Source organism: Lissotriton helveticus, chromosome 8 (genome assembly GCF_964261635.1).
Source record: "Lissotriton helveticus chromosome 8, aLisHel1.1, whole genome shotgun sequence".
Lineage (NCBI taxonomy): Eukaryota > Metazoa > Chordata > Amphibia > Caudata > Salamandridae > Lissotriton > Lissotriton helveticus.
In genome coordinates this window covers 1248477749-1248491585 of record NC_136069.1, presented here as the reverse complement: position 1 = coordinate 1248491585, position 13837 = coordinate 1248477749, and the positions used below count along the sequence as shown (strand labels likewise).

At 43.9% G+C, this 13837-nt stretch overlaps 1 protein-coding gene across 2 annotated transcripts in view; it reads right to left on the bottom strand.

Annotated features, from left to right (window-relative positions):
* OCA2 (OCA2 melanosomal transmembrane protein) overlaps positions 1–13837 on the bottom strand; it is a 1149362-nt gene that overhangs the window by 501527 nt on the left and 633998 nt on the right. For both annotated transcript variants that reach the window (XM_078656175.1, XM_078656174.1), the window contains one exon: positions 6228–6299. In XM_078656175.1, the coding sequence (XP_078512301.1) occupies positions 6228–6299 (72 nt within the window). The remainder of the gene's footprint in view (positions 1–6227; positions 6300–13837) is intronic.

Here is a 13837-nt window from a genome sequence, read left to right as displayed (position 1 = left end):
TTTCCACTTAAAATTGTTGTGCTAGGGCCAGATAAAAAGGCCATGAAATAAGGATTGCATTAATGTGCTACTATGTTACACAGCTCAATAAGCTAAAGAAATTGGTAGTTGGTTATTGGATTAATGTTTTCTTGTTAGCTCAATGTGCTTGTACACTAAAATTTACAAAGTGGTACAGTCCAATAGTATTGGACATGGCCTCTTTGGTTCTTTTGTGTGGTTTCTTCTAATTATCTATCTCCCACAAGCCTGTCCATGCCCAGCTGTCAAAAGGGGTGTGAATTATCGTCAGAAGGGCACCTGCTTAGGTTACCTACTGTCGAAGGGAGGTGGGAGACTAGCTCCTGGGCAAATTAAGGGTAAACAAAATTAAGTATTGCATTGTCCTTTTTCTTCGTTTTTGTGCCTATTATGTGTATTATTGTGAGCTATTCTGTGTGGAAAGTACGCAGGGCAGCTTGTTGTTGTGTGTTCTCTCTCTCGCTCTCTGGAGCCTGTCTAAGCTGTCTAGGAACGGCTATGAGAAAATTGGTTGGGCTCGCTTTAGTCATTCATTTCACAAGATGCTGTGAATATGTTCTTAAATAAGTGGAGGCAAAAACACCTCACCAGTGCACATCTTATTGGCTATTAAGCAATACGGTTTGAACAAATTGTCAAAATTAAGAAAATGAATACATAAATACACCATGTTACAGCCCATCCTGTTTGTAAACTGACAAAATTATGAAAGGATGCATAAAATAGACTGATGTTCCCTTATTTGATCCTTAAGGTGAACTATATGTGGGTAGTTTTAGTTCTAAAATTCCCAGGTGGCAACACCAATATTGTTGATGTTATTACAGCACTACATAAGTCACAGAGGCATCACGAGTCCCTCCTTAGTTAGTTCATATAAATCGAGCTGACAACCTTTGCTAGAGCTGGTGAATAGGTTTCTCCCCCGATTATATTACACGGCCCAGATTGTGGAAAAACTGCCTATGGTTCAAAATGCTAGGGAAAATGCCTGTGTGATCCTTAGTAAACATCTTAAAGAAAAATATAGCCTTATAGGAGTTTGTCTGCCACAAACAAGTTCTGCTGGAGAGAGTTATGTGCTTACTATGTTAGGATTAATTTGTCAGTTATTCATGCAATACAGATCTCGGTTATGCTCATAGTTTTAGAGTTTCCCGCTACGTCTATAACATGAGAGCATGGTCATAAGCGTAAAATGTAGGTGTTTTTACTTAAGGAAAATAATTCTAGAAGTGTCTGCAGCCCTGTATAGTAGTAGAAGGTTCACAAGAGGAAGTCTTGTGAATTATATGACTTATGAAATACAAGCTTGCTGAGACAACAAGCACAGAAGAATAGTTGTTCTGAAAATTCCCTTTTTTTAGGTTCTATAGATGAATATAGGAATACACAAATGGAAGTATTTAGATACCATACCATGCTTGTACAGTATTGTATAATACTCTTCTTGCTGTACGCATTATACTTTACAGCCAGTATTACGATTGTAGCAGTTCTTTCTCATGCAGAAGAAATGAAGACTGTTCAATAAATACCTTTTATTGAAAAAGCCTGTCTCTCTATTTCTCTGCACCTCTGTTGAAACGAAGCATGCACGAGTGACTGAGTGAAATATCTATTGTTTCCACGACTCTAAAAGATCAGTTTTATCTTGGGGTAACTAAGTTGTCATGTTTATGCAGTTGTCAGAAACTAATCCCTTCTTGTTCACTCAAGTTTCTAGTGACCTCTGAGCTAGCTGGCACTCACAATTAAGTTTAATATATTCGATAGAGACGTAGTAGACACAAGTCCTCCGTCACATCTATAGGATATATTATTCCAATGCGCAGAGCCTATTGGGAATATAGAAACTACACTACATGGCGCCCAACGTTTGGTAAGGCACTAATTTAACGCTAGATACTAGAGTAACTCAGTCGTGCTTTTCACAGAGACCCATTTTTCCCATAAAAATACTCCAATAGAAGTCTGGAGTAGGTAAAAGGATAAAATATCCGCCATAACTGAGTAGGACGAAAAATCCTATGTATTAGTTTTTGGTTTTGTTGAAGGACACAGTGTTCCAAAATATTGTGCACCTTATCTTTGTTTCCTTGAGACTTGCTCTACAAAACTTGCAACAAAATGCAAAATAGCGACGACGAGAACGGTGGACCTGCAGGCACTATTACCTGACCGGGTTTAGACGTTACAGGTCTCCAACAAAATGACCTGGATGCTAAAATTATCCTGGAAAACTTAAGGAAAACAATAGCTATAAAGCTTATAGAAAATGGCCTATCACCGAGAGACGGTAGGGTAATATTTGTCATAGAGGCACACGAATATCAGCCAACAGAGGTATTCTATTCATGGATTATCTTCCCTGAAACAAATCCAACAACACGTGTTCCACTTCTGTAAGATAGAGGAACCTCCAGCAGAATACGCTCCTTTTGAGGACTTTGAAATTCCATTAACATACCAAGAGAATCAGCTCTGGTTTAAAGGCGCCCTACAACATCACATTACACACTACTAGGCTCGGTCCACTAGGTAGACCAGGAGCAACATGGCCGGTACTAGCCAGCTATACACCACATCCTGCCGTTGAACAAATGACAGGTCCAGAACTGTTAGCCCAGCTAAAACAATTAATTAACATACATAGACAATTGGTACAATATGTCATACGGACTCTAACAGTCCAACCTGCTATAAAATTCCACTCAGACTACACAATCAGTCATTGGTAAATTACCCACAAAAAGGGAACACATTCCATTCTGGTTAGCTCAAAAGATTAATCAAATAGAGCCAGTATTTCCTGATAGTACAACTCATGAGAAACACAGGATTCTAACAATCTGTTTACCAATGGGGATCGCACAACATCTGGAGGACTGCTTGGGGTATTTGCTGCAATCTACACAAAAACACATGATGTTCCTTCCATGGCGTTAATACCAGACGTCCTGAAACAGATTAAAAATGAATACGGGGCAGGACCTGCTTTAAATCTCGGTATGAAATTACTGAAGGATTTCAAACAGGTCTCAGCTATAATATTATCTAGTATTAAAGGTGAAGCAGCTTCAGTGGCAATCCACCAAAAACTAAAAGAACTTGATATAACTGAGCAACCACACGAACTGGCCAGAATAATAGAAAAATCATATGAAGAACTAGGAAGAGATAGTTTGGGAAGGAAACCTGTAAAACCTGAACTAACAGAAAATCCTGAAAAAGTTTTTATTAAAAATACACTCACTACTCCTAAGAAGAAGTGGGAAAATACAAAACAGACACTTCCTAAAGAGAAGCGTTCTCAATCCAGAGGTAGGTCTCCTGAAAAGGAGCACTCTGAAAAGAGATATAACGTAAGAAATAGGGATATTTGAGAAAACCTGATGGATATCAAGATACTGATACACGTTCCTCTCATACCTTTCAGACTTCCTCGCAGAAATATCGAAAGAAGAGGACGATGAGAACACAAGGAAGAACGCGTGAAGTCTAAAGACTATCAACATATTCCAAAAAATAAGAAGACTCAAAACTCAACTTTTCAGATTCATGCACCTATATAGGTATAAGTCACCATATCCTTATATAGGCATAGAAATCATAACCATATTTAGACATAGCTCATGCAGTCCAATTACAGCATGGCTACTTCCACTAATTCCGGAAATCTACAACGATTTCTTGAAAAACTCTGCTTCAGCAGTTAGGGACTTCCCCTTGCTTGAATATTGATTTATTCAAGAACTCATGGAATTTTCAAAGAACTGAGACACTTTGATGACGTTATTATGTCCACCTTTATGTCAAACCCGGCACTTCAACTTATAAATAAGCCCACACTTGCCATAGCAAACACAAGGTGGTTTGGAGCAGTTCGACTATCTACTTGCCCAACGCATCCTGCTTCAGCAAGTGCTGAAGGAAGCCGACCCTCCAGTAGACTCACTGAGAGAGACGCTGTCTTTTCTCTTGCCGATAAATCCAGCTCCAGTGTTTCCAAGCTCCCCTTACGGGGTGTTGGGAAATCGAGTACTGAGACAGAGAGAGACTGACCACCTTCATTCTAAACTAAGGTACGGAGCTGATTAGACCCTAAGAGAAATCTTGGATAGATTCTTGGCAAAAGAATACTGGATTTATGCTACACCTCACTCCAGCATCGGGCCTCTGAGTCCTGGTCTCCAAGTGAATGTAAGTCTGCACCTCTGTTTGTTGATCAAGAGGTGCCTGGGCACACTGGGTACAATCTGTGGCCCTGACAAAAGACAAGTGCACCAGCGGAGCAACACAGGAGTTAGGGAAGGACTTGAGTTAGGGTACAAGTGCGGTCTCTCTGGTGCCTGTTAGATTTGAGTGAAGAATACTGGTGCACTGCCCGAGACACTGGACAGGATCCTTGAGGGTGTTTGCCCTGGAAGGGGATTGCCCTTTCCTGAAAGAAAAAACTTTTCCCTTAAGCCTGGGCCGTGATTGTTTTCCTGAGTTGCAAGTTGTGCAGCTCCACCGTGGGAGAAGTAAACACTTGACGAACAATAAGAGCCTGCCTGTGAGGCTCAGACAGACACAGGGAGAAGACTCCCTTCTGGCTGGTTGCACAGCGGCTTCTATTCTCAGAGTACTTTTTAGCAATGTACCCCTTTGGTTGTCCCATTTTTGAGGAGGAGCAGCCCTTTGCGGCTCCTAATCCTAATTCCCATGGCCCCGTTTGGTCCGCCTGGTCCCCCAAAGCAAAAATAGTTTTTGTGATAATGTGTATCTGCTTTAATATTTGCATTGGGAGTACTGTTTTTTTCTGCAAGAGACCCGTTTTGTGCACACTTTGATAAATACTACTCTGCCCTCCTCCTGAGCATATCATTCGTACCCTAGCCCTCATAAAGAAGAACACTGGAAGGTTTTTTTAAAATGTTTTTATTGCATCCAACATGTGCTGTTGGCTATTTCCAATCGGCCTAAAACAACCACTGAAATTCATCCTGATATAGGAACTTGGACTTTAATTGGCTGGTTAGGGACATTGTTTGTTACTTGGGGCTGGAAACTGTTGACAATTCTATGTATAGTCTTTGCGATCCTACTGTCTTGCTGTCTATGCATACAAGTGCCTGATGCTTTGTTCCCTTTGTGTCTCTACTTGTATACCTACCAAGCGCAACATTAAGAATGTGAATGCCCAATATGTATTAGACCAAGAAGTTAGCAATATGATGAGAATAGATGTGTAAGATATTTTCTATATTCCTTTTAGATCATAGAGATGTCTTCAGCTAATGCTAAAAGGTTCGTCTATGGAAACTAGCAGAAATCGCTGTTGGCATTAGCTGAAGCCATTTTGGTTGTGGCAGCCATTTTAGTTATAACATAGTACAGTGCTTCCAACCTAAATTGGTTGCATCCCCATGGGCACACCTGTGTTCGTCCAAAAATAGGACTCCAATCAATTTTTCACAACGTACTCCGTTTATTTGATATCTTATTTCTTGGAATCGTTTTCATTTCATATCAAAGTATTCTTTATACATTATCCTCTTTAGGAAGGCCTTTTGGGCTCCTGTGCATTTCGGGCTAAGAGCCCTTTTTCAGGGAGCATCACTGCAAGAAGATGGTAGCAAATATGTTGTTCATACCATAAACATTTCAACATACATTATCATCATTATAACACATCATAAACTTGTAAACTTTATAATGATAAGTAAGTTCATTAAGTGCTCATGTGGGTTTTGTATTAAAATAGAGATCTCAATATGCAAAGGGAAATTCTGATGGTGAATTAATTATTGTGCCACCATTTTTTCAAGGATGTCATGGGAAGGGTATGCCTGCCTGGCTCACCACAAACGAATTAACATGTTTTGATAAAATTTCAGGATCCATTTGCTTTCTGCCAATTTATCCGAAAATTGTGCTATAAAACGCAACATTGGTCCTTTTTTCCAAAATTGTCTTGAGGAGAAAATCTACCCACCTCCAAAACCTCTCAATGGAGTGAGGTTCGCTTGGTCACATTTGAAGCAGGTATTTAAGCTGCGCCACTTTCAAAGAGCAACAGCTGGTGGAACACATTCAAAATATTAACATCCTCTCTGCCAGTGTGTAGGGTACCGGCCTCTGTATTTTAGGGTAAATGCATGCGGTAAGGGTAAAAAAATGAGAAAGCGGGTAACACATGGAAAATAAACATTGCAACTCACGTCACCAACTGCAGCCAGCGCCGCCAACGCTGCAAGAGATCCCAAGAGCGCTGCTAAAGTTCTGTGAACAATCTAAAATGAAACAAAAAACATTTTACTTGGAGTCGAGTCAGAAGCAGATCTCAGAGCACGTATTTTCATTATGAAAAAATCACTTGCATTTAACTGGTGGAAATGGAAAATTAAGTGCTAAACTACTTTCTACGTTCACCAGAGGAGAAAAACTGTATATAAATGTCCTATTTCAGTAATTCTTTTTGACTGGCAAATAGATGATTGTCATTTATTTTTAACTTATTCCAGGTGAAAAACAACTTCTGCAGGTTTAGAAAGGTAGCACTGAATGCAATTCTCTTTTACTGCTTTGGCTTGAAACTTAAATGAAAACGGCGCTGTCTTACAGTAGCTATTTACAAAGGCACTGAGGGCACATTTATGTTTTTTAATTGGACTGTTGACAATTTTCGGATAGTATCAGCCAACAAAACTTTCGAGAAAATAAAGAACAAGCGTGGGAGGCAGAAAACAAATGCAATATTTATGACATGTTCATAAAAAAACCGTCAAAATCAAATAACCTGCTGTAATGGCATCGCTGGCCTCTTACACCATGGCGACAAGCTAGTTAGAACGTAACAGTAGCAACTGGAGCCATGATCACATGAGCTAAGCACACACGTAGAAGTAGCAAATAGCTCCTAACGGCAGTGGTCACGGCATCCTGGCGAGCATCCTAGTTACAAATGTTATGTTGCATTCTGGGACGGGTGGCTGCACTCATGGCATGTAGAGGTTCACAGCTAGGGACAGCCCAGGATCCATTCCTAGAAGCCGGTCGTTCGGGACCAATAAGAAGGTTTGTGTTGCAGGGATTGGTGAGGTGATTATTGCAACATGAGGGCGTCCCAATCAGCATTGCTCGGGCAAGTTGCGCCGCCATGGGGGAGGGAGCACTAACTCGGGCGTGCTGCCCAAAAACGTCGCCCCCTCCCCCTTTGATTTCTCCTGGTCATGCCGTCGGGTCATGTGCCGGGTGCCGTGCGGTTAATTAATTAATTAAATTAATTAATTAATTAATTGTCTCGCTGGATACATTGTTGTCCACCTGCTTTGTGTGGCGGGGTGCCTTGAGCCCGGTGGCAGCATAGGTCGTCGGTGATGTATGATGGTGAGTCTGAGGCCCATGTTGACATTATACTAGAATAAAGATGGATAGTGTTGATGAACTCCACAACACATTGCATCACTGAATACCCCTTCATAGTGTTCTGTCGACTACCTTGTTCTGAACTGTGCAGTGGGTAGCTGGCATGGGTAGGTTGGATATGCACCGTAGCATGGTTTGATTTTGCTTGCAAGAAAGTGTAATTCATAGTCTTTTGAGTGTCACTCTCAGTTGCACTGAAAGGATGAAAATGTCTGTATAGCGTTTCAATACCTTTGCGTCCTGAGCAAGCTGCGTAGTCCTGCAGATTAGTTTTAACTCTTAAACAATCCTTGAAGCTTGCCCAGGGCTCCCTCAGCTCTGTTGCTGTTTTTTTTACATTGGCCAGGTCCTTAGGGAACTCTTCACCGCTGTGCCCGGAACCAGGTGGAAAGTGTACATCGCTTTTAGCACCTATGCTAAGCAAAGATTATAGCTTAAGTATGGAGGGTGATATAATGTTCCCTGGTCTTTCTGAAGGGCACCATAGGATAGGATGACCCAGCGGCAAGGAGCAGCTAGGGTAGTTTACGTGTGCATTATTGACCATGAAGCCAAGTATGCATTGCGGGACTCTGGTCACACTAAAGTGGGGCCAAGATCACACCAAGCATAGGATGAGAGTGCGGTGTCAGTCATATATGGCGATTTATGAGAATACACCCGAGGTAGCGACTATGACATCACAGACTTGATTTCATATTGCATTTTGGGGCGTCTGCCTTGGCAGTAACCGGACAGGATGCCCTGGGTGGGGCAAGACAGTATATCAGTTGGGGTTGACTATTGGTGCGTTAAACCAATTTGTATGGCCAGGGTGCCATAAAGTGGGAAGGCCACTTGGGGGCAGTGTTTCTTGATTTGGCTGCACATGAATGAAAAATGTTTCATTCACTAATACCAACAATGGGCACTGCTCCATCCTTCCCAGCAAGGTAGACCAAAAGGGTTTGATATGTTCTTTGACCTTGATGAGGGATTCATTCAATGCTTTCCTTCGAAGAACTATTCTTGCCAATTTTAATTCAATAGTTTGGACAGTGCCCAGGTCTTGAATCCATCAATATTTCTTTGACGATCTGGTGACTCGCATTTAGGGTATGTCCATGGTTCTTTGCGTGGCTAACTAATGTTTCCAGTACATAAAGACACCCTTTGCTTAAGGCCGCATGCTCCTCCTGCTTCAGCCCTGGTTTGGTCATACCATAATCGGGTCCAGTCACTTGCGTATAAACCATCTGTTGGCTACGTTAGAAATACTTTTCTCACACCTGAGATTATCTGGAGCCCCTATAGCTGAGAAATTCGGAGGAGAACTGGACATACCACGGCCTCCAAGGGGTGGCTGCCCACTGTAGCAATAGGTCGATAGGGCATGGGTGCGTGTAGCACATTTGTTAATGGTGCAGGATACTTATTGTTTTACTCTAGGAAACTGGGATCTCATGCCCAGTTTCTGTCTTTTTGGCCGTCGGTTACCAGCCCAATGGTGGGACAGTACAATTTTACATTTACTGTGTGCTGGGTTATGCTAAGTACAGTTCCTACCAGCAACTACAGGGTTGTGCTACCTGAGCTGTAGGATGGTGGCCCGATTGACCTAGTGAGTTATGTATTCCCTGTGATGTCATGGTAGCACAAGGGTAAAAGGGACAGATGGTACTAAGTCTCTCTTGGATGGACGATACGAAGGGTAATTAAAATAGCCTGGTTTGAAGTCTCTTCGGTAGGGTGCATAGTGTGTCATTGTGGGAGTGCGGTTGGCACATTACATTTACACTGCCTCTAGGATAAGCCAAAGTCTCTGCCTAACCACCTAGGGGGTGTGCAGGTGTAAGCTTAAGTGTGTACTCCCTTCCCTGACTAAAGAAGGGGGTTCAGCCAGGATTAGGTGCATACCTTAGCCAACCAGAAACTCCATCTACAACATTGGTAGAGAATGCCTAGAAGTTGTTTGCAGTCCATTCCAAGCTGCCCCACAGGGAGAATGTTTTAGGCCACAAGGTTTTTGGAGGGCTCTGCAGATGTGGGAGCCTGGTGAAGAGCTAATAGGGTCAGGCTAGGATGTCTCACTGTTAAGTCCCAGCCAAGAGCGGGTTGTATCAGGGTGAGCTGGCTGTGGGTCAGGAAGCACCTAGGTATCAGTAGCCCTGAGCAGCTTACAGCCAGATTTGGTATCCAATGCATGGAGCATCTGTTGGATTAGATCCCTACTCCGAGGTACCACCGTAAGTGCTTGGAGGTCTGTTTGACACCGCTTCTTAATGGAAACCATTTTCTAGTGGGCTGCTCTGAGCGGAGCGTTTACAGGCTTAAGTAACAGTATCAGCTACCAGTTCAAACCTGCATCTGTCACTAATGTACTCAGATAACTGGGACAGGAAGTAAGGCGGGCTGGATAACTCTTTCTGCTACCTGCATTGGCACATGCTGTCAGGAGCGATTGTCAAAGGGATTGCACTTCAGCCAGGTAAAGTTGGCACCCATCCACACCAAGCCGATTGTTTAAGGTCACCCTGGGCTGCCCTTGTATTAGGCCCTTGTGGTTGTCAGTGCCATACATTACTACATTGAACTAAACAGGAGGCGTGACCATGGGTTACAACAGCAGAGGTTTGGGGAGAGCTAGACTCCACCCATTGTCAAGGTGTAGGTTTAATTAGTTGGAGTTGGCACTCTTATTTGACCAGGGGTTCGATGCTACAAGAGGGCATCACCGCATCGCTGCCCGAGCATCGTGTGTTTCCCAGGGGGCAGCAAGTGAAGGCAAGGCTCTTTCCAAATCTGGCACCAGAACAAAAGGTAGTCTAGGCCAACTTGTCTGTTGGGTGACATGTGTAGGCACCTGTGCAGCGGTCACTCACGAAGGGGTGAGTTGTCTCAAATAGAGGGCCAATGCATATATTGTTTCAAACCACATCCAACACCATTACTGTGTTTACCAGGGTCTAGCAATCAAAGAGGTCTGTGAAATTGTCTGGTCAACGGCTCAGATTAAGGACACTCTAGAACCGAGGTTAGGTGACACAGGAGGGAAATTCGAGATACACAGGTAATGTGCTGGCAACGTGGGACTGTCAGCTTATGTTGGGTAAGAGGTTCCGTATCGCCAACCAGAAGGACACCATGTGGCAAAACCAGTAAATATGTTAATAAGGTTATAGATGCCAGTCAGGAGAGGTTTGTCATAGGTAATACTCTTATTGCCAGGCATTGTTAACAACCCATCCACACCAAGCCTATAGCTTAGGTTCCTTGGTAGCATACACACAACCTGGTATTCGGCACCTGCGGTTGTCGGCGCCAAGAGTTACTAAATTACAACTGTAAAGTGGGCGCACTTGCTGACTGGGTAGTATTGCCACGGCCTCCAAGGGCCGATTAGTCAGACACCAGTAACTGTGAGGGTGGCCTGCCCCTAGTGCAGTTGTTAGGGGAATTTAAATTCCATGTACAGGTTATACTGGGCTTGCCACCAGCGGGTCTCGTGTGTGAGCGGGTAAACTGCTTTGAAAAAAGCATAAAAGGAGTAGGGCATAACAGACTACTAGCAATTAAAGTCCGGAGTAACCAAGGGAACCAGGTCTAGTGCTCTGCATCTTGGGTAAAGCAGGTTGGCACACAGGGGGTGTCTAGGATCGTACCAGGCACACACTGCAGTGTAGAATACAAAAGAACGGCACGTTGCCACTATGTTGAGAGTGACAGGCAACAATGTGATCCCTGCCAAATCAAACCAAGGTTCTTATGGTCAGAGGCACAACATACATCCATTCACTCCAGCCTCATGGGAGGTAGTCGGTTAGCAGAGGTATAGAATGGGACGTCTTGCACCAGGTTGCGGACATTGCACGGGCGACAGCAGATAGTCTGTTGTCAGACGGGGGTGCTTGCCGGCTTTAAGGCCAGGCAATGGGGCAGAATCAATTACAAGGACCCCTCTCCCCCCAGACTGCCAGAGAATGTGAGTGCAGTGGGATTTGCAATGTTACAGGGTAGATACAGGCCCATACAGGGGCAGAAGTGTACATTGCAGGTAGCTGCATAAATTAGAGTGGGGGCAAGACTTATAGACTTGTGCACAGGTAACCACAAGAGAGTGGTGTTAAGATAAAAAATCTGGCAGCGGCAAGTTAGCCAGGTGGTATGCGTCAGTTGGTTAAGCCAGAATGTGTGCTGTGGCTCCAAGAGCGGCTGGAAATGTGTTTGGAGCACAATCACTGACATTTCTAGAGCGCAAATTGCACCGCAGCCCAGTAGGTAAGGCCATGTGCTCACGTGCGGCTTATCTTGTGGGAGGCAATATTCCCTGCAATAACCAAGTACTAGGTCATTAGCTGGATTGAGCATCAAGGGTCACAGCTGGTTAGCAGGTATGTTTGTATCTGTGAGTGAGCTTTAGTTAAGCAAGCCTGGTAGGTGGCGTGAGTTGTCACTACAATTGTTTGCTGTGACTGCAATAGCGTGCGCTATGAGAACAGTCTTGTTCGCCAGCGTTTCTTAATCGCGAAGGGCTGTGCACATTTCTGGCCAACTTCAACAAAAGTAGGTGCACTCTGCTCCCAGTGGGTTACTGGTCGCTTCAGTGATGCACGAAACGCCCCGTCCGCATAGCTAGAGTATATAGGCTTCTTGTGGAAGCGGTCTTCTAAGCAAGTGTGCGGCTGTTCCATAAATTCGGGAAACAGGTGTTAGGAAGCACGAAATACTAGAAGGACTGCAGCTACAGGTTGCAAGAGGTGGAAGCCACATCAGCTTGAAGGAATATAGTGATGTTTAACAGTAGAGCTCCCTCTAGGGAGGCCATCACATCCTTGCAGGTCATGCGAGGCACTGGTACATTCCCAGAGAAGGATAAACCGCTCCATGCGCAAATTCGCAGAGCAAGGGGCTTTGGCTTCATCAGGCATGAGCTATGCCAAAGGTTATATTGACAAAGTTGGGGTGCACTTGGCACAGGTGGGCTTGGATCTGTTCCTACTGGACATGAAGGAGGCCCGGGAAATTGCAGGTTGCAGTGAGAAAGGAACTGTTTTGGTGGGGGGCTCATTGGGTAACAGTGGCCGCCTCCAGAGCTGTGGCGGAGTTACAGGGTGATCTGGAAGCATATGGGTACAGAAGGGTACATCTCCAAGAGCACAATAGGGGTGCCAGAGCCAAATCCCTGGAGCCTCAGGGGAGAGTCCTGGAGTAATTACGTTGGCGCCCCGTTAGTCCTTCGGGCCGTTGAGGGCCTGAACAACCAGGGGCTTGCCTTGCTACTCTCCACCCTGAAATGGGAGTGAGTAATAAGGGACCAATGTTTCACATGATCCAGTAAGGGGATCACCCCCATAACGGTAGCGCTGATTGTTTTCTCCACAGTGCTTGGCACATCAAGCAGGCAGGGCAGCATAGGTTGGTACAGCGGTCTACCCTTCGATCGCCCGTAAGATAACCCACCATATTGCATACTTTTGTATTGAATAAACATTTAGTAATATATTTCCCAAACAAAAGTTGTGCTGTGTATTTATTTATGCATGCATACTCTGTTGTGGTGTGGGTGGGTTGTGGTGCCATAACGAGACTACTGTATATACACATGTCCTACTTCTAGAATGCATTTTGACTGGCAAGCAAATGATTGTTATTTATTTTTTACAACTTCTACAGGTTTAGAAAGGTAGCACTGAATGCAATTCTCTTTTACTGCTTTGGCTTGAAACTCAAATGAAAACGGTGCTGTCTTACAGTAGCTATTTACAAAGGCACCGAGGGCACATTTATGTTTTTTAATTGGACTGGCGACAATTTTAGGATAGTATCAGCCAACAAGACTTTTGAGAAAATAAAGAACAAGCGTGGGAGGCAGAAACAAATGCAATATTTATGACATGTTCATAAAAAAACAGTCACAGAATCAAATAACCTGCTGAGTTCGGAGAAAAGTCATAATGTCCTGCTATGAAGAGAACGTTTTAGCCTTTTTTACCTCGGTACTTCCCACGCAGATGCCCTTTTAGTCTAGAAATGTAAGACGACATTTACTATGGTATATACCTTGATATTCGCTCTTCTACACGGGAATGCAGATGATTATAAGTGCCGGGAGGCGAGGCAGTGGGCCAACGGTGGGTAAGCAGGTGAGTGCCTTAGCATCACTTAAAGACATACAGTCAATCGCATATTAAAGGGGCCACACACAAACACCAGGCAGAGAGATCTGAAAAACCTACACGTTTGAGACGTATGGCTAGAAACATACACACCTCTAAGAATCCAACATGAACCACCAGGAATGTCCCTATGACACTCCTTCCTACCACAGTTTGGCAATGTGACAGCTAGATGGCACGCCAGGTCCCAAGTCATACACTTCCACTCACTAGCTGAGGCGACTCATTTGTGTTCAGAGGCTAGCCAT